At 47.0% G+C, this 22,792-nt stretch overlaps 2 protein-coding genes across 9 annotated transcripts in view; one reads left to right on the top strand and one right to left on the bottom strand.

Moving 5' to 3' along the window:
* Positions 1-13,561, bottom strand: part of TPX2 (TPX2 microtubule nucleation factor) — a 58,699-nt gene extending 45,138 nt beyond the window's left edge. For 4 of the 6 annotated variants that reach the window (XM_081949696.1, XM_081949700.1, XM_081949697.1 and 1 more), the window contains exon 1: positions 13,521-13,561. In XM_081949696.1, the coding sequence (XP_081805822.1) occupies positions 13,521-13,546 (26 nt within the window). In that variant the 5' untranslated portion in view covers positions 13,547-13,561. Of the gene's footprint in view, positions 1-2,547; positions 2,750-4,093; positions 4,248-13,520 lie in introns of those variants that run through there. The other 2 variants (XM_081949698.1, XM_081949699.1) reach the window with 2 other exon arrangements.
* The window catches only part of BCL2L1 (BCL2 like 1), a 60,753-nt gene continuing 46,433 nt past the window's right edge, over positions 8,473-22,792 (top strand). The window contains exons 1-2 of one of the 3 annotated variants that reach the window (XM_081949801.1): positions 8,473-8,723; positions 15,973-16,637. In XM_081949801.1, the coding sequence (XP_081805927.1) occupies positions 16,026-16,637 (612 nt within the window). In that variant the 5' untranslated portion in view covers positions 8,473-8,723; positions 15,973-16,025. Of the gene's footprint in view, positions 8,724-13,767; positions 13,929-15,524; positions 15,640-15,972; positions 16,638-22,792 lie in introns of those variants that run through there. The other 2 variants (XM_081949800.1, XM_081949802.1) reach the window with 2 other exon arrangements.

The following is a 22,792-nucleotide window of genomic DNA, read 5'->3' as shown; positions in this document are numbered from 1 at the left end:
CTGTACCTGTGCATTCCGTTTTTCTTGCCTAAATGTAGAACCTTACTCTTTTCACCATTGAATTTCATTCTATTATTATACTATGCATTTTCTATTGTGGTAAAATGGGAGGACTCTGCCTTGGACTCTGATTTACTTTTGGATGCTATTTGGAACCCTGACATTATGACCGTAATATGTAGGTTCCATACAGCCTTAAGGACTGCCTGCAATTTCGTTTCAGTGTTTATCACTGGGTCCTTGGTGCTCCCGGAGTTGAGTTCTTCTCTTGCAGACATTTGATCACCTAACATCATCAGTGCTGGAAGGGTGGGTGGGGTTAGCTGTTTATATACCAGTGGCTTGTTCTACCAGTGTTGGTGGAAGGGTTCTTGTGCTTTCTTGATTAGGCTGTTGTTTGATTATTTATCTGGGTTTAAAGTTCCTTGGTTGCCTGACAGGGCAAGAACCTTGTACTGTATATAAACAAGACAGGAAACCCCATTCCTTTGTAGAACTGATGATGTTACCTAGTTGGATCATGAAACAACTACAAGAAAACAACCAAGCTTGGAGAGCACCAAGGACTCCACAATTCAACCTTGAGGTGCAAATATCCCTTTAGCTCTGGAGAAGATAGTGAGACACCTTGCCAGCAAGAGATGCACTGTAAGGTGTTTGTGTTAAATGATGCAACCTACATTTCCAAAAGGAATGGATCTAAAGCTACTTCCAACCCTTCTACTGCCTATTTATTTTTAACAAAAGAGTGAGAAGAAATAAATCAAAAGAAGGGGGCAATTCAGAGTTGCCAAATGACCCAGGAGAGGCATCCCGGACTGGTACCTTGAGGACAGATTTATGGGTTGCCATGGGAACATTCCAATAAGATATCAGGCTGTAGATTGAAGGCTAAATGTCCTAGGTCTTTATATGTCAACTTGATTTAAGGTTAAATCGATTCTGTTTTATCTGAAAACTGATTTTCTCCACAGGAGCAAACAGCAGGCGCTGAAGGAAATAAAGATGCAATATTTATTTTTAAATTTTCTGAATCCACTTTACAGGCTGCCCCCCTTAAGCAGTGGAAGTCTGGATGGTAGACAAAATAATAAAACATGGGCAACGATTAAAGAAAAATCGAGGCCCTTAAAAAACGTCTTCTCCAGCATCCCTGGCATTTAACCCAATGTTTGGGGTTAGCATATATTGTATTATACTATACATGCAATAATATTTATTCATTTGTTTAGTTTCTATAGCCATCCAATATCAGTCAATGACTCTGGGCAATTTACCATTCAAAACATATAATTAAAAATTAAAGAAAAACATTTTAAAACAATTAGGCACAAAAGGTAGTTTTTTCCCTGTGCCATCACTCTGCAGTGGGAATTAGGTGATTCCCACAGCAGTAAATTAGGCCTAAATATATTTACCCATGTAGTAGACTGTATTATTATCCTTCTCATCTTCTCTACTACCAGAGTATTTACTCTGAAGAGTAAGCACAGGAGAAAAATTCCTTCCATGTCAATCTTACCAATAAAAAATTCTATATCTAATTGGGAAAAAAAACAATAAAACCTGTAGAAAACTTTAAGACATCTAATATATTTTCTTCAGTGTTGCTTTAATGAGTGAGATGGTCAGCACATAAATTTAAGGAATAAAATAAATATAAGAAGATAGAAACACAAAAAGATGTTTGAGTATATATGTAGTAATTGTGTGTGTGCATTGAGAGACAAATAACATGGGTTTTATTATTTGTTAATTAACATAGTTACTTTGTATTTTAATCTGGTTTATATTCTTTCTTTTAAAGTGATGTTCAAGGGTTATTAGTTTTTAAGTTTACTAAACTGATAAACAAGTTCCAGATAAGAAAAATTGGTTAGTACAACTTGGGGTCTGGCTTATCTCTTTTGTGAGCCCTAAAATAACTTTCTTCTTACAATTTATTCCCCTTCAGACGTTCATTTTAATAAACATACATGCTATTATACTGTCCAATCAACTTTCCTCTTTCAGATTTCTTTGTTATGTTAACTATAAAAGGGGATGTAAAGGATGTAAACTGCTGATCCAGGTCTACAGAGGAATTATTGAATCTGTCATCTGCACCTCCATAATTGTCTGGTTTGGCTCTGCAACCCAACAAGACAGACACAGACTTCAGAGGATAATCGGAACTGCAGAAAAAACAATTACTGCCAACCTGCCTTCCATTGAGGACCTGTAAAATATTTACATATCCCTCACATCCTGGACATAAATTGTTTCAACTCCTACCTCAAAACGATGCTATAGGGCACTGCACACCAAGACAACTAGACACCAGGACAGTTTTTTCCTGAATGCCATCACTCTGCTACACAAACAATTCTCAACACTGTCAAACCATTCACTAAGGCTGCATTGCTATTACTATTATTTTTCTCATGTTCATATCCCCCATCTCTTCCCACTTATGACTGTAGGACTGTAACTTTGTGGCTTGTATCCTTATTATTTATATTGTTTTCTGGTTGCTTATTTATACCCTATGATTCTTGATTAATGTACCTTGTCTTTTTATGTACCCTGGGAGCCTCTGCACCAAAGACAAATTCCTTGTGTCTCCAATCACACTTGGCCAATAAAGAATCCTATTCCAAAGTTAGGGGTTTGGTCTTTAAATGAGGAATCCTTTTTCTGAATATTCTGATAAATTGTAATAAAATGATCTTCCTGTCTCGGTTTGTCTCATTGGAAAATACGCACAAGCCTGAAAAAGCCAGATTTGGCCATCAGTACAAACACAAACACACACTCCAGGAAGAGCAAAAGCCTTTCCTTCAACACCTTTTATCTTTATTATTTCGGACAATAAAAACAAAGGGTGCTTAGGTTGTTTTGATGCTATTTTTAATTTCTCTGTTGAATCAACACTCAAGAGTGGTTGAGAGTCAGGCAGCAGGGACCTATTTATGTTTTTATTTACGTAGAGAATGGATAATATTCATAGATAAATGTATACTATGTAAAATATAATTTACATACTTACAAATTATACCAAATTATACTATTTATACACAAATTATACTATTTATGTTTTTATTTACGTAGAGAATGGATATTATTCATATGTAAATGTACATAATGTAAAATATAATTTATATATTTCCAAAGTATAGCAGGGACCTATTTATGTTTTTATTTACGTAGAGAATGGATAATATTCACATGTAAATTTACACAATGTAAAATAGAGTTTATATACTTCCAAATTATAGCATGGGCCTATTTAAGTTTTTATTTACGTAGAGAATGGATAATATTCATAGGTAAATGTACACAATGCAAAATATAATTTATATACTTGCAAATTATAGCAGGGACCTGTTTATGTTTTTATTTATGTAGAAAATGGATAATATTCATAGGTAAATGTACACAATGTAAAATATAATTTATACACAGGCACTTTCACTGACTCTTTAAAGAGGACTCACAAAAAAATAAAAACATTATAAAAAGAGTAAAAAAAACAAAGCCCCCCACAGCCCCTTCTTGGTGACAATGTTAGATAATATTACATAGCATCATAAAGGATAACCAGCATTGTTGTAATGATGATCAATGATGGTTAGATCTAAAATAAATATATATCACGTTTAAAAAATGACGTTATTGTGTAATATCATGATATATATATATATATATATATATATATATATATGTATGTATCGGGCTCCCTTTTTCCACCACATCGAAGAGAGGCTGTCGAGGTGTCCCCCCTTCCCCTCACGACCCCTCCCCACACAACCCTCAGGATGATGGGAGTTGTAGTCCAAGCCACCCAGAATTCGGCGGGCGGGGAGCACAGACCTCCCCTCTCCCTCAAAGCTCCCCTCCCTCATCCCGGTTCACTCGCGGGACTGCCTGCCACTTGTTTTGGGGCGGAAGGGGGGGAGAGGAAAGGAGGGGGTGAAAAAAAGGAGTGCGGACCGGGAGGGAAAGTGCGTCCCTGTTTTCCTACACACCCGTTTCCCAATCCCGGCGTGACCCCCACAAAGGGCCCCTTCTGCCCCCCCCAGACCAAGAGCCCCCCCCCTCAAATCAGACTTACCTCACTACCGGGCCTCCGAAAGGACCCTCGTAGTTTACCTCACGGCCCGCCGCCGTTAAAAGATTTCAAACGGCCGCCTCGTTTCCAAAGCGGCCAATCGCCGCTCGCCAGCCTGGCCTTCCCGCCAGCCGATTGGACGCGGAGTGCGCGAGGGAGGCGGGAGAGAGGGCGGGGAGAGGCGCGCCTCCCATCCTGCCTTGCGCCCGCGCCGCCCTGAGGGTTGCTGGGAGGGGTAGTCGGAGGGGGAGGAGGAGGGAGGGAGGGAGGGAGGGGGCGGAGCCGGACAGCCCAGCCAGCTGAGTGGGCGGGGCTTGGTCAGTTTCAAAGCAGAGAAGCCGAAAGGAGGGGGTGACAATGGAGAATCTATTTGTAGGTCAGGGTTGAAATGAGGGGTCCTGGCTGCTCTTTGGGTGGTTTTCTTGCAGGCGTTTCGTGACCCGACTAGGGAACAACACCAGTGCTAGAAGGAAGGGAGGGTTTCAAGAGGAGGAGGGAAGAGGGAGGAGGAGGAGGGAGGAAGAGGAGGTGGATAACTGTGTGGGGTCCTTGGTGCTCTCTGAGCATGGCGGTTTTCTTGCAGACATTTCATGACCCAACTAGGGAACATTATCAGTGCCAGAAGTGGGGAGGAGGAGGAAGGAGAAGGACTCTGGGGAGGACACTGGGGGTTCTTGGTGCTCTCTGGTCTCTGAACATCATTGGTGCTATGGTAGAAGGGGGTGGGATTTGTGGAGTGTTGTGGAGGAAGGGAAAGAGAGGATGGGGGGAGGACTGTGGGATCCTTGTTGCTCTCTGGGCTTGCTTGTTTTCTTGGCAGACGTTTCGTGACCCAACTAGGGAACATCATCAGTGCAAGAATGTAGGAGGGTTTATGGGGAGGAGGAGGAGGAGAAAGAGAAGGCATGGCGGAGCAAGAGGAGGAGGGAGGGGGGAGGAGGAGGAGGGAGGGAGGAGAGGAAAGGGAGGATGAGATGGAGGTGGAAGGAGGAGGAGAACAACAAGAACAGCAACTGTGTGGTCCTTGGTGCTCTCTGAGCTTTCTTGCTTTCTTGCAAATGTTTCATGACCCAACTAGGGAACGTTATCAATGATGCAGGCGAGGAGAATTTGCAGGGAGGAGTGGGGAGGACTTTGGTGTCCTTGGTGCTCTCTGAGCTTGCAGACGTTTCATGACCCAACCTGCAAGGTCAAAATTATGCTTCCTACATTGGAGAAACCAGCAAGCTAGAATGTCTGGGAAAAGGCACCCAGGAGAACTGGAGAAATCATTTCCCAGTTTTCCCCGTTGCTGTCTCTGAAAATCTTGTGCCGCTCGCTTGGCTCTTACTTTCCCGAATCGCAAATGAGCAGACCTTCCTGGAAACAAAAATAACACACAGCAACTAATTTTGCCAACCCAATTATGTGCAACTTGCAGTTCCGCAATGTGGCAGGCCCCAAATATATTTTCATTATTTTATCGCTGAGAATCACACCTTTCTGCTTCAGCTGTTCTTCATCTCTCAGCCCAACACCCTTCAAACATGGCAGGAATTGGCAGAATAGAATAGGAATACTTTATTTGGCCAAGTGTGGTTAGACACATAAGGAATTTGTCTCTGGTAGAGAGAGCACTGATGTGCTTGCAAAACAACAGATAAAGATAGCCATTGAAACTATGTGATTATGGATGAAACATGTAACAGTGATACTGTTGTGGCCCAGCAGGATCCATTGGAGCTGCTGAGGGACTCAATAGCCACGAACCCTATGAGTCGGCTATGGAAGAGATGGAGGACCCTGGGCAGGGTTCAGACTCAGAGCAGGTTGGCCACCAGGAGGCGCCTGAGGCATGGAGCAGTGGGGAAGATCAGAGGGAGTTGGTCCTTGACGCCAGGCAACGGAGGGCGGAGAAACGGAGGCAGCAATTATGGAGACAGACTCATAAGAGATAATCAAGCCCAGGTGGTTGTGGTTTGGCCCCTCCCAAGAGAGTATATAAGAAGAGACTTTGGGAGGAGGCTTTTTGCAGGACACAACCGTTCCTAAGAAACTCTTGTCTGTATCTGTTGGAGTCTGGGTTGCTGCCAACATCTTGCCCGTGAGTCGTGTTTGGGCTTTCAGCCAACAGGATTATAATTACTGTAAATAAAGAGTGGCAAACAGCTAAGCTTGTGTCATTACTGGACGGAGGGGGGGCAGAACAGATAACCACTGTCATCATAAAAACATTATAAAAACAACAATCAAAGGCAGAATATAAGGAAAAACAGCTGGATGACAGATGAAATAGATGGCTTTGTATGGACAGCACTTGAAAAACATTGAAGGAAAATGTGATGACAACTTGACATGGACATGGCTTCAGTTGGGAACCATCAAGAAAGAAACGGAAGGTTTAATACTGGCTGCTCAAGAGGAAGCACTACAAACTAAGGCCATGAAAGCGAAGATACAAAAATCCACTGACAACCCAAACTGCCGACTTTGGAATAACAAAGGCGAAACTGTTTCACACTCAATATGTGAATGCAGCAAAATCGCACAAACTGATTATAAAGCTAGACACAACCGAGTTGCTAAATTAATCCACTGGTCATTATGTAAAAAATTATGGTTTACCTGTATCCAGAAAGTCATAGAAACATAAAGTGGAGAAAGTTATCGTAAATGAGAAGGTGAAGATCTTGTGGGAGTTTCGAATACAAACGGATCGTCATTTGGAGCACAACACGCCAGATATCACGGTTGTCGAGGGCCGAAGGGTACAGTTTATTGATATCGCTGTTCCTGGAGATGCCAGAGTCGAAGAAAAAGAACTAGAAAAAATCATGAAATATTGGGACCTGGCCATCGAAACTACATGGCTATGGATGAAGCATGTAAGTGATACCCATTGTCACTGGGGCACTTGGCACCATGTCCAAGAATTTTACAAGATACATCCACAAATTGCAGCTTCCTGCTGTTGAAAGAAATGTCCTTCTGGGTTTGGTTCCAAGTGGGGGAAAAGACACTGGAGACATGGAGGCTGCTTGGAAAGATGGTTTAATGGTGGACAGGACCGCATGGCTTGAGTCCTGAACAGAAAAGGTGATCACATGCTTCAATGTTGGTGGAGAAGAAGAGAAGGGAAGAGAAGGGCTGAAGAAGGGCTTGCAGGGATTTTTATAACCTGTTCAGTCCCACCTCTCTGTTTCCTGTTCCTGTGTAAGAAATGTATTCTGATTGGTTGTCAGACTCACATGGGCCAACTCTCTAGGCTGCTGAGTTTTGAATCCAGGTTTGATTGAGTTCAGATGCCATGTGGTCAGTTGAGTAAAGGCTTATATTATCATGCCTTCATTGTCCCTGCCAGAACTCTACACCCATCCCCCTGGAGCTGAACTCTTTATTATGTAAAGTGGACTAGCTTGGCCTTCTTAATGGCCCATTGACAAAGTGGGGATAAAGTGGGGATGGGCCGGAAGCTGCAGGAATTTACTTTGTTTAAAATGTGTTTCTCCCTTTTTCACATCCAGGAAAATATAATATTCTGCCTTATCAATATTTCCTAGGATATTTCATTTTTCTGGGAGAGGGCTGGGTGATAACTTCCTACACTGCAATAACAGCAGCAGAACTGCAAAAATCTGTGCTACTCGGAACCTCTTATATTTTAAGAAGGTCCTTGGTTGATACCTAGGACGCTGGCAGCAACCAGTAGCAACCATTAGCACCAGTCACTGGTATTTGTGACACATCTTTAAATGTTCACTTGACTGAGTTTCATGTTTAATGAATAAAAGAGATAATAATAATAGCGTGCAACCATTTCATTCTCTTATTCTATTCTTGACAGGAATGGAAGGATTTATACTCCTTGCGGACAGCTGGTCATTTGCACTTTTTAAAGGGAGTCATTGAGGCCATTCGGAGGTTTGTCTGTGTCCTCAGGGTTCACCTGAGTGGTGCAAATGGGTTTGGAGCCTTTTTAGAACCGTTGAAAGAACTATGTAGTGGAGCTGTATTTTCTGCAGGTGTGGTTTCCACTCTGTGTCCTTTCACTCAATTGTGGTCATTAAGTCGAGGACTATGGCAACAAGAAGCTGCAGCTCATGAAACCTTTTGAATTTATTATAATAAAATTTATTGGGGGGGGGAAAGTACTACCAAATTCCTTGTGATATTTTTTGGGGGTGGTTTCATTTTTGGAGAGGAAAAAAAAAGACAAAAAAAGATATATAAAAATGCTAACATGGAGTCCTTGAGCCGACAGAGGGCGCTCCAACCCTTCTCTGGGCAGCCGGCCCGACTGGGCAAGCGCGTTGACTGCATTAGAGCAACGACTCCGCCCCATCTGCTTTACGTTATTCGCCTGCGCATTGCCTTCGAGCCGCGCATGCGCCCGGCCGGCTCGAAAGGCGCGGTTGTGGCACATGCGCACTATTCCTTCACCCGGCCGGTCAGAACGAGTCAGCACTCGCGGGGGAAACTGCCGCTTAGTGCGCGGAGGGGGAAAAAGCCAAGCTGTTACCGCCGAAGCCACCGACTCACTTCGGTGGCTCGTTCTAGCGGTTCGAACCGGCCGGTTCCCCTCAGAGGTAGCCGGCAAACGAGACCGGTAAAGAGAAGCGGGGCCGGGGGCGGGGCCTCTTCGTCATTATTCAAGGTAAGGGCGGAGATTGGGAGAGATTGACACGGACGCCGGCCAATAAAAGCCGCCGTGCGTTGCGCCCTCCCCTTTTCGCCTCCCGCTCGCTTTGATTGGCTTGGGGCGGAGAGAGCGGGGCGTGTTTTTTCCCAATTTGAATATTTGAGAAAATGAATGGAGAGAAGGGGAGGGGGGAGGTAGTATGGTGGGGGGGGCAGCTTTTCCAGGATGGGGCGCTTTGGGGTTGGGGTCTTGGGCACCCCGTCCCATGATTCCCAGCAGGCTGTTACTTATGGGAGTTGTAGTCCAACGTGTCTAGAGATTGTGGACAAAAAGGACGGGGGGAGGGTGCGGGGAAACAAAGGGAAGCCCCCTGGGGGGGATGATCAAAGCCACCCACCCATAAGGCGCCTTGCTGGAATCAGCTTTGGCAAGCCATGATTGCTGTCATCTTGGTTCCTAAACCTGGATATTGGCTGGGGGGGGGGGGTTCTAGAAAAGACCCTACCCTTAATGCCCCATTAAGGAACTGCTCTCCTGGCCCTTTGGGGGGGGGAGACCCAGTTCTGGATGGGTGATGAAGAGGGTGGGGGGACTGAGAAGGTAAGAGGTGAGTGGGCTGGCTGGGATTGGGAAGCCAGAAAATACAGGTAGTCCTCGACTTAGTGACCGTTTTGTTTAGTGACCGTTCAAAGTTACAATAGCACTGGAAGATGTGACTTATGACCGTTTTTCAGACCCATGACCTTTGCAGCCTCTCCCAGGGTCGCGTGATCAAAATTCAGACGATTGGCAACTGCTTCATACTTATGAAGCGCCCCAAGGTCTCGTGATCCCCCTTTGCGACCTTCTGGCAAGCAGAGTCAACGGGGAAGCCAGATTCACTTGAGTTGCCTTATCAACAGCACTGATTCGCTTAACGACAGAAGGGAGAAAGGTCGTAGAATGGGGCAACATTCACTCAGCAAATGTTTCACTTAACAACATAAATTTTGGGCTCAATTCGGGTTTATAAATCAAGGTCTACCTGTAATCTGTTTATTATGGCCCCGGGAGAATAAGGCAAATTAAATTTAACACAAATGATTAAAACCTCATAATCAAAGAGAATATCTGTAGCTTGGGGTTGAACTCTGGGGTCCCCGGTGCTCTCCCAACTTGGCTTTCTTGCAGACGTTTCTTGACCCAATTAGGGAACATCATCAGTGCTAGAAGGGAGGGGGGTTTGCAGAGAGGAGGAGGACTGTGGGGTCCTTGGTGCTCTCTGAGCTTGGTTGCTTCTTGCAGATGTTTTATGACCCAACTAGGGAACGTTATCTGTATTGAAAGGGGGTGGAGTTTGCGGAGTAGAGAAGAAGGAAAGGGAAGGTGGAGGGGGAAAAAATTGGAGGTCCTTCATGCTCTCTGAGCTTGGTTGCTTGCTTGCAGATGTTTTATGACCCATACTTGGGAGGTTTGTATGTGTGCTCAGAGTTGTGCAAATGTGCATGGCAGGTGTAGGCTGTTGGGGACGAGGGACACAAGGCAGAAAGCATCCTGCAGCCAAGAAGGCTCCACCCCCATTTGCACCACTCAGGTGACTTTGAGAATACAGAAAAACTTCCAAGTGGCCTCAACAACCCTCTAAAAGGATGCAAATGTCCAGCTGTCTGCAAGGAATATAAATTCTTCCCTTCCCCACCATTCAGTTAGAGCGGGGGAAGCTTCTTGGCTGAGAAGTGAAGCATCTTCAAAGAAAAACCAGAAAGTCCAATTGCCTCTTGAAAAAAAAAACACCCTTGGGACACTGGCCCTGAACTTCTCCAGGGTGTTGAATCCACATTTGCAACCTCAGAGTTTATTCAATGCGTCCTGGTTCAAGTTTGTTTGTTTTTTATTACACCTATATCTTTATTTATCCACATTGTCGTGGACTTTGTGATATGCTAACACCCCAAGGACACTTTCCTTATGTGGCTCTGTTGTTAATATACTCAAACCAACAAAACAGCTGTAGATTTTTTTTTTAAAGGAAACCCTTTCCCCCTCACACACACCCCTCTCATGAATGAATAAGGTTAATGAATAAATCACACACAGATATTGTTTGCTGCAAGGTTGTGGCACTATGGCAACTTTACCAGGGGTAAAATTCTAGGAGAATGTCTTATGAAGATCCTCAAGTCATAGTTGTAGCAAAAATATTAAAAAGTTTTTTTGAACAAAGCAACTAGACAAGCGAGATGTTTCATTTCCTATCCTGAAAGCTTCCTCAGTTGTATTAGATGCTGTTGGAAGAATGTATTTTTTTCAAAAGCAAAGCAAAACACCACCACTCACTTTTGATATAAACTCCTGGGACTTCAACTCCCAGAATTCCTGAGCCAGCCGTGCAGAGAGCTGGCAAAAATGTTGGTCTAGATCAGGGGGTCTCCAACCTTGGCAACTTTAAGACTTGTGGACTTCAACTCCCAGAATTCCCCAACCTGGCTGGAGAATTCTGGGAGTTGAAATCCGCAAGTCTTAAACGTTGGACATCCCTAGTTTATAAGGAAGGGGAATAGAATAGACCTGGAAGGGGCCTTGGAGGTCTTCTAGTCCAACCCCCTGCTCAAGCAGGAGAACCTATATACCAGGGGTGTCCAAACTTGGGAACTTTAAGACTTGTGGACTTCAACTCCCAGAATTCCCTAGCCAGCCATGCTGGCTGGGGAATTCTGGGAGTTGAAGTCAAACAAGTCTTAAAGTTCCCAAGTTTGGACACCCCTGCTATATACCATTCCAGACAAATGGTTCTCCAATCTCTCTGAAAAACCTCCAGTGATGAAGCACCCATAACTTCTGGTGGCGAATAGTTCCACTGGTTAATTGTCCTCACAGTTAGGAAGTTTCTCCTTAATTCCAGGGTGCTTCTCTCCTTTATTTCCTCCAAGGTCCCTTCCAACTCGGTTATTCTATTCTATTCTATTCTATTCTATTCTATTCTATTCTATTCTAAATCAAGCCGATAACAATAGCCATCTCACTTGCCATTCTTCAGTCCTCCCTTTGATTTATTCATTTGATTTTTATCCTGCTTTTATTGTACGGTTTATAAACAACTCTGGGTAGGGTGGGGGCGAACATACCTAATAACTCCTTCCTCCTGTTTTCACTGCAACAACAATCCTGCGAGGTGGGTTAGGCTGAAGGGAGAGAGAGAGTGACTGGCCCCAAAGTCACCCAGCTGGCTTTGATGTGTGAACTAACTTTAACAACCGCAGTGATTCCCTTAACAACTGTGGCAAGAAAGGTCGTAAAATGGGACAAAAATGGACTCAACCGAGGTCTCGCTTAACGACAAACACCGGCCTCCATTGCCGTCATAAGTTGAGGACTACCGATACATTGCAGTTCTTATTATGGCTGCTGCAGGAAGTCAGAGCAGAGAATCCAGGTGTGTTGTTTTACACCTACAGACCCTGTGGGGTTAGTACAAATGAATCCTCCAGCTTTACCTAAATCAGGGGTGTCCAAACTTGGCAACTTTAAGACTTGTGGACTTCAGCTCCCAGAATTCCCCAGCCAGCTCTGGAATTCTGGGAGTTGAAGTCCACAAGTCTTAAAGTTGCCAAGTTTGGACACCCCTGATCTAAATGGACTACAGAGGAAGAGTTAATTTGTGCACAACTTGAGGGATCGTGGTTCGAATCCAAGGGCCGATTTGGAATGGAGGAAGTCCTCATCTCACAACAGTTTGTTTAGTCACTGTTCAAAGTTAGAAGGGCATCGGAGAAAGGGACGTATGACCATTTTTTAGACCATTGCAGCATCCCCAGGGTCATGGGATCGGAATTCAAATGCTTGGCAACTCAACATTTACGATGGCTGCCCTCTCCCCTGGTCACGTGATTTCCCCTTTGGGGACTTTCTGAAAAGCCAAGTCAATGGGGAAGGCAGATTTACTTAATAGCCATGTGACCAGAATAGAATAGGAATAGAAAATAGAATAGAAAATAGAATAGAATATTGAATAGGAATAGGATAGGATAGAATATAGAATAGAATATAGAGTAGAATAGAATATAGAGTAGGAAATAGAATAGAACAGAAAATAGAATAGACTAGGAATAGAATAGAATATAGAATAGAATAGGAATAGGATAGAATAGGATAGAATAGAATAGAATAGAAGATAGAATAGATTAGAAAATAGAATAGAATAGGAATAGAATAGAATAGGAATAGAATATAGAATAGAATAGAAATAGAATAGAAAATAGAATAGAACAGAAAATAGAATAAAATAGAATAGAACAGAAAATAGAATAAAATAGAATATAGAATAGAATATAGAATAGAATGGAATGGAATAGAATGGAAAATAGAATAGAATAGGAATACGACTAGAAAAAGAATAGAATAAGAATAGAATAAGACTAGAATAGAATAAAAGACGAATAGAATTAGAATTAGAATAGAATAGGAATAAGACTAGAATAAGACTAAAATAAGAGTCCAACCCCCTACTCAAACAGGAGATCCTACACCATTTCAGACAAGTGGCTGTCCAGTCTCGTCTTAAAAACTTCCAGTGATGGAGCAGCCACAACTTCTGGTGGCAAGCAGTTCCACTGGTTGATTGCTCTCTCTGTCAGGAAATGTCTCCTAATTTCTAGGTTGCTTCTCTCCTTGGTTTGTTTCCATCCGTTGCTTCTTGTCCTGCCCTCAGGCGCTTCGGAGAGTAGGCTGACACCCCCCACTCTTTGTGGCAGCCCCTCAAATACTGGAATGCTGCTATCCTGTTCTCCCCCTGTCCCCTCCCCGTCCTTTTCTTCCTGCAAACGTCCTCCGTACCTTTTCCTCTCCGCTCCTTTAATCATCCCTGGCTGCTCTTCTCTGCACTTTTCCCAAAGTCTCCATGCTTTTTTTTCTTCGGGTTAAGGCGGCCACCCAAACTTTGCCGAAGGGAAGGCGAGCAGGGAGGAGGCTCACCTGGTTTTGCAAGGCCGAGCCTTGACACTTGCAAAACCTGGGTGGGGATGGGGCGGCTTATGCGCTGGGAGGGGAGGGGGAGGGCGGGACTCCCCGGTAGGCGGGCAATTGGATGACAAGGAGGGTCAGCCAGTGCCTGGAACGCTCGCCTGCCTGCCTGCCTGCCTCCTCCTCCTCCAGATTCTCACATTCGCTCGCTCCGCCGCGCACAGCTCCCTCGGCTGAGATCTCCCCCCCCTGTTTGAAGCCCCTGCTGCCTTTTCCAGGGCGGTGAGTACCCTCGCAGACCCCTGGAAGCGTGCCCGGCCAGCCCATCGGGAAGTCCTGGAGGGGCTTTGCAAACACCAGGAAGCCAGGGTAGCCAGGCGCACAGCTGGTGGTTTTTCTCCCTAGCCATTCCTGGGGAGGTTGGTGTCTGTTGCCTGCCCCGGCCCCTGCTTGCTTCACCGCTTCTTGGAATGTGTCTCACCGGATGACTCACTGCCGTAGTGGAGGAGAGGAGAATTGAGAATTCTTTTCTCTCTCTCTCTCTTTCTCCCTCTCTTTCTCTCTTTCTTTCTCCCTCTCTTCTTTCTATCTCTTTCGCTTTCTTTCTTTCTCTTTCTTTCTCCCTCTCTTCTTTCTATCTCTTTCGCTTTCTTTCTTTCTCTTTCTTTCTCCCTCTCTTCTTTCTATCTCTTTCGCTTTCTTTCTTTCTCTTTCTTTCTCCCTCTCTTCTTTCTATCTCTTTCTCTTTCTTTTCTCTCTTTCTCCTTCTCTCCCTCTCTCTTTTCTCTCTCCTTTGCTCTCTCTCTCCCTCTTCTCTCTCTCTCTTCCTCTCTCCTCTTTCTTTCTTTCTCCCTCTCTTCTTTCTATCTCTTTTGCTTTTTCTTATTCTCTCTTTTCTTTCTCTTTCTCCCTCTCCCTCTCTTTCTTTTCTCTCTCTTTCACTCTTTTTCTTTCTCTCTTCTCTCTTTCTCCCTCTCTTCTTTCTCTCTTTCTCCCCCTCTCTCTCTCTCTTTCTCTCTCTCTCTCTCTTCCTTTCTCCACTTTGCCTGCATTTAACTTCACACCAAAGTTTTGCTCCCGGGGTTGCCATACAGCCGCCCATCCGTGGGGACGGCGAGGAGGCTGGGAAGTGGGGGGTCTGAGCTCGAAGCCTCCTTGGGAAACTTGCAGTCTTGCAACTGAGTGGATTTGGGCTTGGGGGGGGGGCACTCCAGTATTTGAAGGGCTGGCACAAAGAAGAGGGGGAGGGTCGACTTATTTTCCAAAGCCCCAAAAGGCAAAGCAAGAAAGAATTGGATGGAAATTAATCCAGGAGAGAAGCAACCTGGAATTAAAGATAATTTTTCTGACAGGGAAGACAATTATTCAGAGGAATGAGTTGCCTCCAGAAGTTTGTGGGTAAAAACCTCCCTGGAGGTTTTTAAGAAGAGACTGGACAGCCACCTGTCTGAAATGGTATAGGATCTCCTTCTTGAGCAGGGGGCTGGACTAGAAGACCTCCAAGGTCCCTTCCAGCTTGATTCTGATTGGCTTCACCAGCCCTGGAAACCTGCTATTAATCCCCCTTCCTGACTTTGGCAATATTTCCTGGCCTGTTTGTCCCCTCTGCTCCACCTCTTGGGAGCAGCCCCTTCTGGAAATCAGGGTCATAGTTCAGCCCTGGTCCCCGTTGGTGGCCGGAAGCCCTCGCCAGCTCTTGTCTCTTTAAAAAATAAAAAATAAAAAGCCTAGCAAGCCAGCCAGCCAGCTACTCTCAAGAACCAGGAAGTGCTTTGATCCCAGGGAGAGGAGGGAGGTGATGTGGGTGGGTGGGTGGGAGGGGGAGAGGCAGGGGGCGTGAAGAGGGAGGGGTTTCCATGCTTTACTGCTGCAGCAGACCCGCAGCACTCCATCAAAGTGGCAAAGGGAAACCTCTTGGGTTCGCTCTCCGTCGCTTTCCAGCCTGGCAAGCTGCAGCATCGCACGCCGGTCGCAGCTGGTTTGGCTCCAGGAGGTGGGCTGGGAGGCGAGGCACGGGGCCTGGCCGGGTGACGAGGATCTGGTTCCCATTAGGGACCCTCCGGGGGGCGGAATCGGTAGCCGGGGTTGTGTTGCTGGGCGGCCCCTACATGGGACGGACGAGAGAGAGAGAGAGAGAGAGAGAGAGAGAGAGAGAGAGAGAGGCAAGAATTGCCGCTTGCAAACGTATGAGCTTTCTGAGGGGGCCGTGAAGTCTTCCCCCCCTCCCCGTTGCTGCTCCTGCTGCTCGCCCCGGAGAACACCCAGTCAGCGGCTGGTCCTTTAATACTTTCCTCTTTTTTCCCCCCCTTTTGCCACCCCTGCGAAGTTTCCGTGCCCGGCGCTTGGGATGGCTGTGACCGCCACGGAAGGGAGCCTCCTATGGTAAGCAGGACGGCTGGTGTTGCAGACCATGGACTCACTGAGACCTGCAGAGGTGTGAAAATGTCGAGCGGCAACCGGTCCCTGGTGGTGGACTTCATCTCCTACAAGCTGGCGCAGAGGGGACACAGCTGGCGCGAGATCGAGGGCGACGGCGAGAACCGGACGGAGCTGTCCGGCGAGATGGGCGGCGTCCTGAACGGCGGGAGCCAGCCCTGGCACCCCAGCCCCAGCCCGGTGGTCAACGGGGCGGCGGGCCACTCGGATCTCCTGGAAACCCTGGACCACGGCCCCCAGTTGGATGTCAGGCAGACGCTGCGGGAAGCCGGGGACGAGTTCGAACTGCGCTACCGGCGGGCTTTTAGCGACCTGACCTCGCAGCTCCACATCACTCCCGGCACGGCTTACCAGAGCTTCGAGCAGGTGGTGAACGAACTTTTCCGGGACGGGGTGAACTGGGGCAGGATTGTGGCCTTTTTCTCCTTCGGCGGTGCTCTGTGCGTGGAAAGCGTTGACAAGGAAATGCGAGGCTTGGTGGAGCGGATCGCCTCCTGGATGGCGACGTACCTCACCGAACACCTGGACCCCTGGATCCAAGACAACGGAGGCTGGGTAAGCTTTGGCAAAGGACCAGCGGGGTGGCGAAGGCGGGGAGGGGGAGGCAAGAGGGGCGCCCCTTCCGATTCCCTGTAAAATCAGCTGTGATGCAGAGGTACCGTGTTTCCCCCCCAAATAAGACAGGGTCTTATTTTCTTTTGACACCCAAAATAAGCCTTATTTTCGGGGAGGTCTTATTATTTGGGTGGCGCAGGAGGCGGTGAGCGTAGTCCAGGGGTGTCCAAACTTGGGAACTTTAAGACTTGTAGCTGGCTGGGGAATTCTGGGAGTTGAAGTCCACAAGTCTTAAAGTTCCCAAGTTTGGACACCCCTGGCGTAGTCACCTCATAGCTGCTGCTGTGTTGCAATTATTTGGGGGGGGGGAGGCGTTATTTTAGCACATGCGCTCAAAAGCCCCACCGGGTTTATTATCCGGAGGGGTCTCATTTTCAGGGAAACAAGGTAGTCCTCGAATGGCAACTGTTCATTTAGCGACCGTTCAAAACAACAACGCAAAAAGTGGCCTTTTTCCTTCCTTCCTTCCTTCCCACGGCCATGTGGTCCAAATTCACCCGCTTGGCAACTCGCTCACATGTAGGACAGTCGCGGCCTTCCCCCGGGAGTCATGTGACTCCCCTGTCATGTGACAGCAAAGCCAATGGGGAATCTGGATTCACTTCAGAACTGGGGGACTAACTTTAACAACGGCAGTTGGTTCTCTTAATGGCCCCGGCAAGGAGATTCGTAAAAGGGCGGGCGGGCGGGCGAAACTCGCTTAAATCCCAACGTTTCGCGGAGCAGCAGGAATGCGGGGCTCCGTTGCGGTCGTAACTCGACTACCTGTTATTTCTCACGGCCTCTGATCCTCGGCGGGAGTGGGATCGGTCGCGGGGGTGTCTGCCCTTTAGGGTAAAATCCTCTATCGGGGTCCATCAGCCTTTGGGGTTGAGTGGGACCCCCGCACCTTCGGTGACAAGCCTCCCGCGGAATTTCGGATTTCCTCCGGCTGCCCTCCCTGCAAAGGCGGCTCAATTCTAGAATTAAAACGTGGGAGGGGCTATCTTGCCCTTGGGCCCGGTGTAGGGCTGCCCCCTCCTCCTGGAACCTTGCCCCCCTGGCAGAGGATCAAAGGCCCAGAGCTGCCTTCCCTTGTTTGACCTGGCAACCATCGTGGTGGCAGGGAAGAGGTGAAGCGAGCCCAGATCTCCGGTGAAGGTTAGGTCTGAGCTGGGAGGGGAAGCCAATGGAGGAGACACTTGGGGGTTGAGCTGATGCCCTCTGAGCTCAGCTGGTTTCTTGCAGATGTTTCATGACCCAACTAGATAACATCATCAGGGCTAGAAGGGAGTGGAGTGTGCGGAGAGGGCGAGGACGACAGTGGGGTCTTAGCTGCTCTCTGAGCTCGGTTGGTTTCTTGCAGACGTTTCATGACCCAGCTAGGGAACATCATCAGCACTAGAAGGGAATGGGGTTGCAGAGAGGAGGAGGGGGGACTGTGGGGTCCAAGGTGCTCTCAGAGCCTGGTGGTTTTCTTGCAGATGTTTCATGACCCAACTAGGGAACATCATCAGGGCTAGAAGGGGGAGGAAGAGGAGGACTGTGGAGTCTTTGAGAGTCTTCAGAGCTTGGTGGTTTTCTTGCAGACGTTTCATGACCCAGCTAGGGAACATCATCAGTGCCCTGTCTGGCCAACCAGCTTCTTGTTGTTCCTGGAACCTCAGGGCTGTGGAGTTGGCATGGTGGCTTGGAGATCCACCTTGCCAGGGACTTGAGGTTCCTTCCCCTTCCTTAGAGGCAGGTCCACCGTCTGCTGCAGCTCCAGCGAGTAAATCTGGTCCGTCCGCTTGCAGAGACCGCAAGAGGTCCAGGGGCTGAATCCCATCCTCGGCCTACGTGTGGGCTACTCCTCCTCCTCAATCTCGGTCCCTTGAAGGCGGGTGGACTTCAACTCCCAGCATCCCCCAGCCGGCCTGCTACAACTTTTGCTCTCCAGGCCAATATTGTCGCCAAGGTTGCCGTTGAGCCTGTTGTGTGTCGTGCAGGTGCATTCGGTCGAGCGGCAAAGCCTCGCCTTGGCTTCCTTGCTGGCAGGAGCTCTTAAGGCTCCACCCAAGCCTTTCTCAACATTGGGCCGCTTGAAGAGGGGTGGACTACAACTCCCAGCATCCCCCCCCACCCTGCATAGCTGTCAGTTGAGGACTGCCTGTCATGCAGGAGGCAGATGGGGGATTCCCTGGGGGAGGGAGGGAGGGAGGAAGAGGACGGCCAGGCAGGGCAAAGAGAAGGAGGTGAGAGGTAGGAAGAGCTCCTGGGGAGGGGCAAAGGGGCGGGGGGGGGTCAGGAATGCCTGGTATGCAGCTGTCCCAGGAACAGAGCCTGGGTGTGTCTGGCCAAACAAATCAGACTGGTTCTTTCTGGATCACCTGGTGGGGAGGGGGTGCAGGCCCCCCTTTAGGCCTTCTTTCTTTCCTTTTCTTTCCTCCCACCATTCCTTCCTTCTTTTCTTTCTTTTTCTTTTTCTCTTTCCTCCCTCCATTCTTTCCTTTCTTTTCATTCTTTCTTTTCTTTTTCTTTCTTTCCTCTCCATTCCTCCCTTCCTTTCTTTTTCTTTCTTTCTTTCCACCCTCCATTCCTTTCTGTCCTTCTTTTCTTTCTTTTACTCTTTTCTTTCTTTCTGTCTTCCTTCCTTCCTTTCGTTCTTTTTCTTTCTTTCCTTCCTTCCTTCCTTCCTTCCTTCCTTTTTGGCTGTCTCCTCTCCCTTCCCTCTGGTTCTTCACTTGCCACCCCACCCACCCCCCACTTCGCCCTAGCCTCCAGCTTCCGAGATTAATCCTAGGCCCAGTGGAGATTTTCCACGGTCGCTCGGGTGACGATGGGGCCGTCTCCTGGAGACCAAGGCGATAATGTAATCTGATTTTGTCAATGAACTCCCCCGGGGGGATTTAGATTAAATTGCGGATGGAAAGTCACTGGCCCTTGCTTGTCAAGTGGGAATGGAGGGGGGGGGGGGGAAACAAAACAGAATACAGAATAGCAGAGTTGGAAGGGATCTTGGAGGTCCTCTAGTCCAACCCCCTGCTCAGGCAGGGGACCCTGTACCATGTCAGACAAATGGCTCTCCAGTCTCTTCTTCAAAACGTCCTGCGTTGGAGCTCCCACAATTTCCAGAGGCAAGTGGTTCCACTGGTTAATTGTCCTCACTGTTAGGAAGTTTCTCCTTAGTTCCAGGTTGCTTCTCTCCTTGGTTGGTTTCCCTCCATTGCTTGTTGTTTTGCCTTCTGGTGCTTTGGAAAATAATTTGACACCCCCCCCTCTTCTTTGTGGCAGCCCCTGAGATATTGGAAGGCTGCTCTCATGTCACCCCCTGGTCCTTCTCTTCCTTAGAGTAGACATAGCAACAGCCTTTATATCTGCTGCTTCTCAGGGCTTTTACAGCCGTCTCCTTATCTTACCAACCTCAGAAGGATGGAAGGGTGAGTTGACCTGGAGCCACTCAGGATCGAACTCCTGGCAGTGAGAGAGTGAGTTAGTCTGCAATGCTGCATTTTAACCACTGTGCCACCACAGTTTGGAAGGAAGGAAAAGAAAGAAAGAAGAAAGAAAGAAGAAAGAAAGAAAGAAAGAAAGAAAGAAAGAAAGAAAGAAAGAAAGAAAGAAAGAAAGAAAGAAAGAAAAAGTAGGACGGGAGGAGAGAAGGAAGGGAGGCAGGGAGGGAGGGAGGGAGAATGGAAAAAGAGAGAGAGAAAGACAAAGAAAAGAGGGAGGGAGGAAAAAGAAGGAAGGAAAGAAAAGAAGGAAGGGAAAGAGAGAGAGAAAGAAAAAGAAAAGAGGCAGGGAGGGAAGAAGGGAGGAAGTAAAGAAGAAGGGAAAGAGAAAGAAAGAAGGAAGGAAGGATAGAAGGGGGAAAAGGAAGAAGGGAAAAAGAGAGAGTAAGAAAGAGAGAAACAAAGTAAAAGAAAAGCAAGGAGAGAGGGAGGAAAGGGATGGAGCAAAGGAGAGAGGATGAAAGGAAAAAGAAGGAAGGAAGAAGGGAAAGAGAGCTGGGCAGGGAATCCTGGGAGTTGAAGTGCAGCCCTCTGAATCCTGAGGTTGGGAAGACTGACCGGGGGGGGGGGGGGGCTTCTGCATCCTGCAACCCTCCCATCTTGGGAATTGTACCCCCAAATCCTGGAGCTGGAGACGGGAAAACTGGGCTGCTGCCGTGCTGAGGAATTGCGCAGCCCGAGATCCAGAGACTGACGTCAGGAAACTTGGCTTCATTTCACAACTCCTGTGCAACTTTAGATGTTTGGTTTTTACTCAACGCGTTTAAAAAAATAATAATAACACTTTGACAAGTAAACACTGAACTCGAAAAGGACAGGAGGGTGAAGCAGCCCCCATAAAACAGGAGGTTGTGGGGGGGCTCCCCCCTCCCAACAGAATGACAGGGACTGCACAAGTTACACAAACCTCGCACACACAAGTCACCCACCTCAGGCGCCAATTGCAATAGGTCTTCCTTATTTGTTTTCTTCTGAAAACAGAGAAAATGTTGTTCTTGCCCGTGTTGCTGAATGCGTAAGGAACGGTTTAGAAGAAAATGTCCAAATGCAGAATGCAAGTTTAGACAATAAATTCTCTGCTTTGAGTCCAGCCAGCCTACAAACCACATTTGTTCTTTTATGGAGTCACAAGTTGAAGCATCTATTTTTAGTAAAAAAAATGTGCTGGGAAGGTCTTAAGGTGAACTCCGTTTCCTGGCGTTTCTTTTCATTCCCTTTCTCTCTCTCTCTCTCTCTCTCTCTCTCTCTCTCTCTCTCTCTCTTTTTTCTGCCGCATTTACTGTCTAATTTCACTTTTTCTTTTCTTTCTTTTCCTTTTTTTCTTTCTTTTTCTTTTTTCTGCCTTCTATCTTTTTCTGTCTAATTTTACTTTTCTTTCTCTTTCTTTCTCTTTTCCTTTCTTTCTCTTTCTCTTTTTCTTTCTTTGGTTCTTTATTTGTTACTCTCACACCTTTATTAGTGTTATAAGTAACACAAGACAGCAAACCTAGCTAATGTTCCTTCCACTTCCTAGTTTTCCTAAACAACAACTCTGTAAGGTAGGTCGAGCTGAGAGTGACCGGCTCAAAGTCATTCAGTCAGCTCTCATGCCCAAGGTGGGACTAGAACTCCCCATCTCCTGGTGATTGGCCCAAGGCCACCCAGCTGACTTCCATGCCCAAGGTGGGACTAGAACTCCCCATCTCCTGATTTCTAGCCTTAACTACTGGATCACACAGGCTCTGTTGGCCATGGGCATGAAAGCATCCCACCGCCTCCGGAGATTTTGAATGTCACACTTGAGCCTGTGACCTCATTGCTCCGTAGAAGCCTCCCCTCCAAAATCTAACCAGGCTAACACATGCTTAGCTTCAGGTCAGTGAAACCAGTAATTGGCCTTTAGATCCCAAAATGCATCAATCTACATGGAGATCAGCTATTAGCAGTAACCTTGCTGACCGTAATAAAAACCAGACCTGAAAATGAAAGAAAGCTGCCTTCCGGATTTATTTCTGCTCTGGTTTAATATTTTTTTTATTTTACAAAACCGATTAATCTTTCACTCCCAGGTACGCAGGGCGTACTCTACGAATTGTGTTTGCATGGACACACCTAGTTATTTGGAAAATCTGCCTCTCTCAACCTGCCTGCGGGCTCAACCTGCTCATTTAGCAGGGCCCAGCTGGGACCTTCGACTAAAATAAGCCTCATCATGGTGGGGAAGTTTCTCTCCACCTGCCTTCGCAATTCTCTGGAGCTTCTCTTTCCACCTGAACTACACCTGACTAATCAAAAGGTGCTAAAAATGCTCCTTCCCTTCCCCCCTCCCCTTTTCCCTCAGTCAGCCTTTGTGGAGCCAGTTTTAAGTATTCATTCCTGGTGCAGGCTTAAGAGAGGATGCGCTCGGCTTTGGAAATGTCGATCAGCCAGCTGACAGCCAGAACTAAATTAATTTCTCCCGTCATTCTCTCTCTATCCCTGGTTTTTTTTAAAAAATAAATCTCAAGGGACGTTGCAGGGAATTCAGTTTAGAACAGAGCTGGAAGGGGCCTTGGAGGACTTCCAGTCCAGCCCCCTGCTCAAAGAGGAGGCCCTTATGAAGTCGCCCTGTGCGAGGAGGCGGCAATATACATTTTCCGAAAGAAA

Source organism: Natrix helvetica (genome assembly GCF_964273705.1).
Source record: "Natrix helvetica genome assembly, chromosome: 3".
Classification (NCBI taxonomy): Eukaryota; Metazoa; Chordata; class Lepidosauria; order Squamata; family Natricidae; genus Natrix; species Natrix helvetica.
The sequence above is the reverse complement of the archived record's forward strand: the minus strand, read 5'-3'. Positions and strand labels throughout refer to the sequence as shown.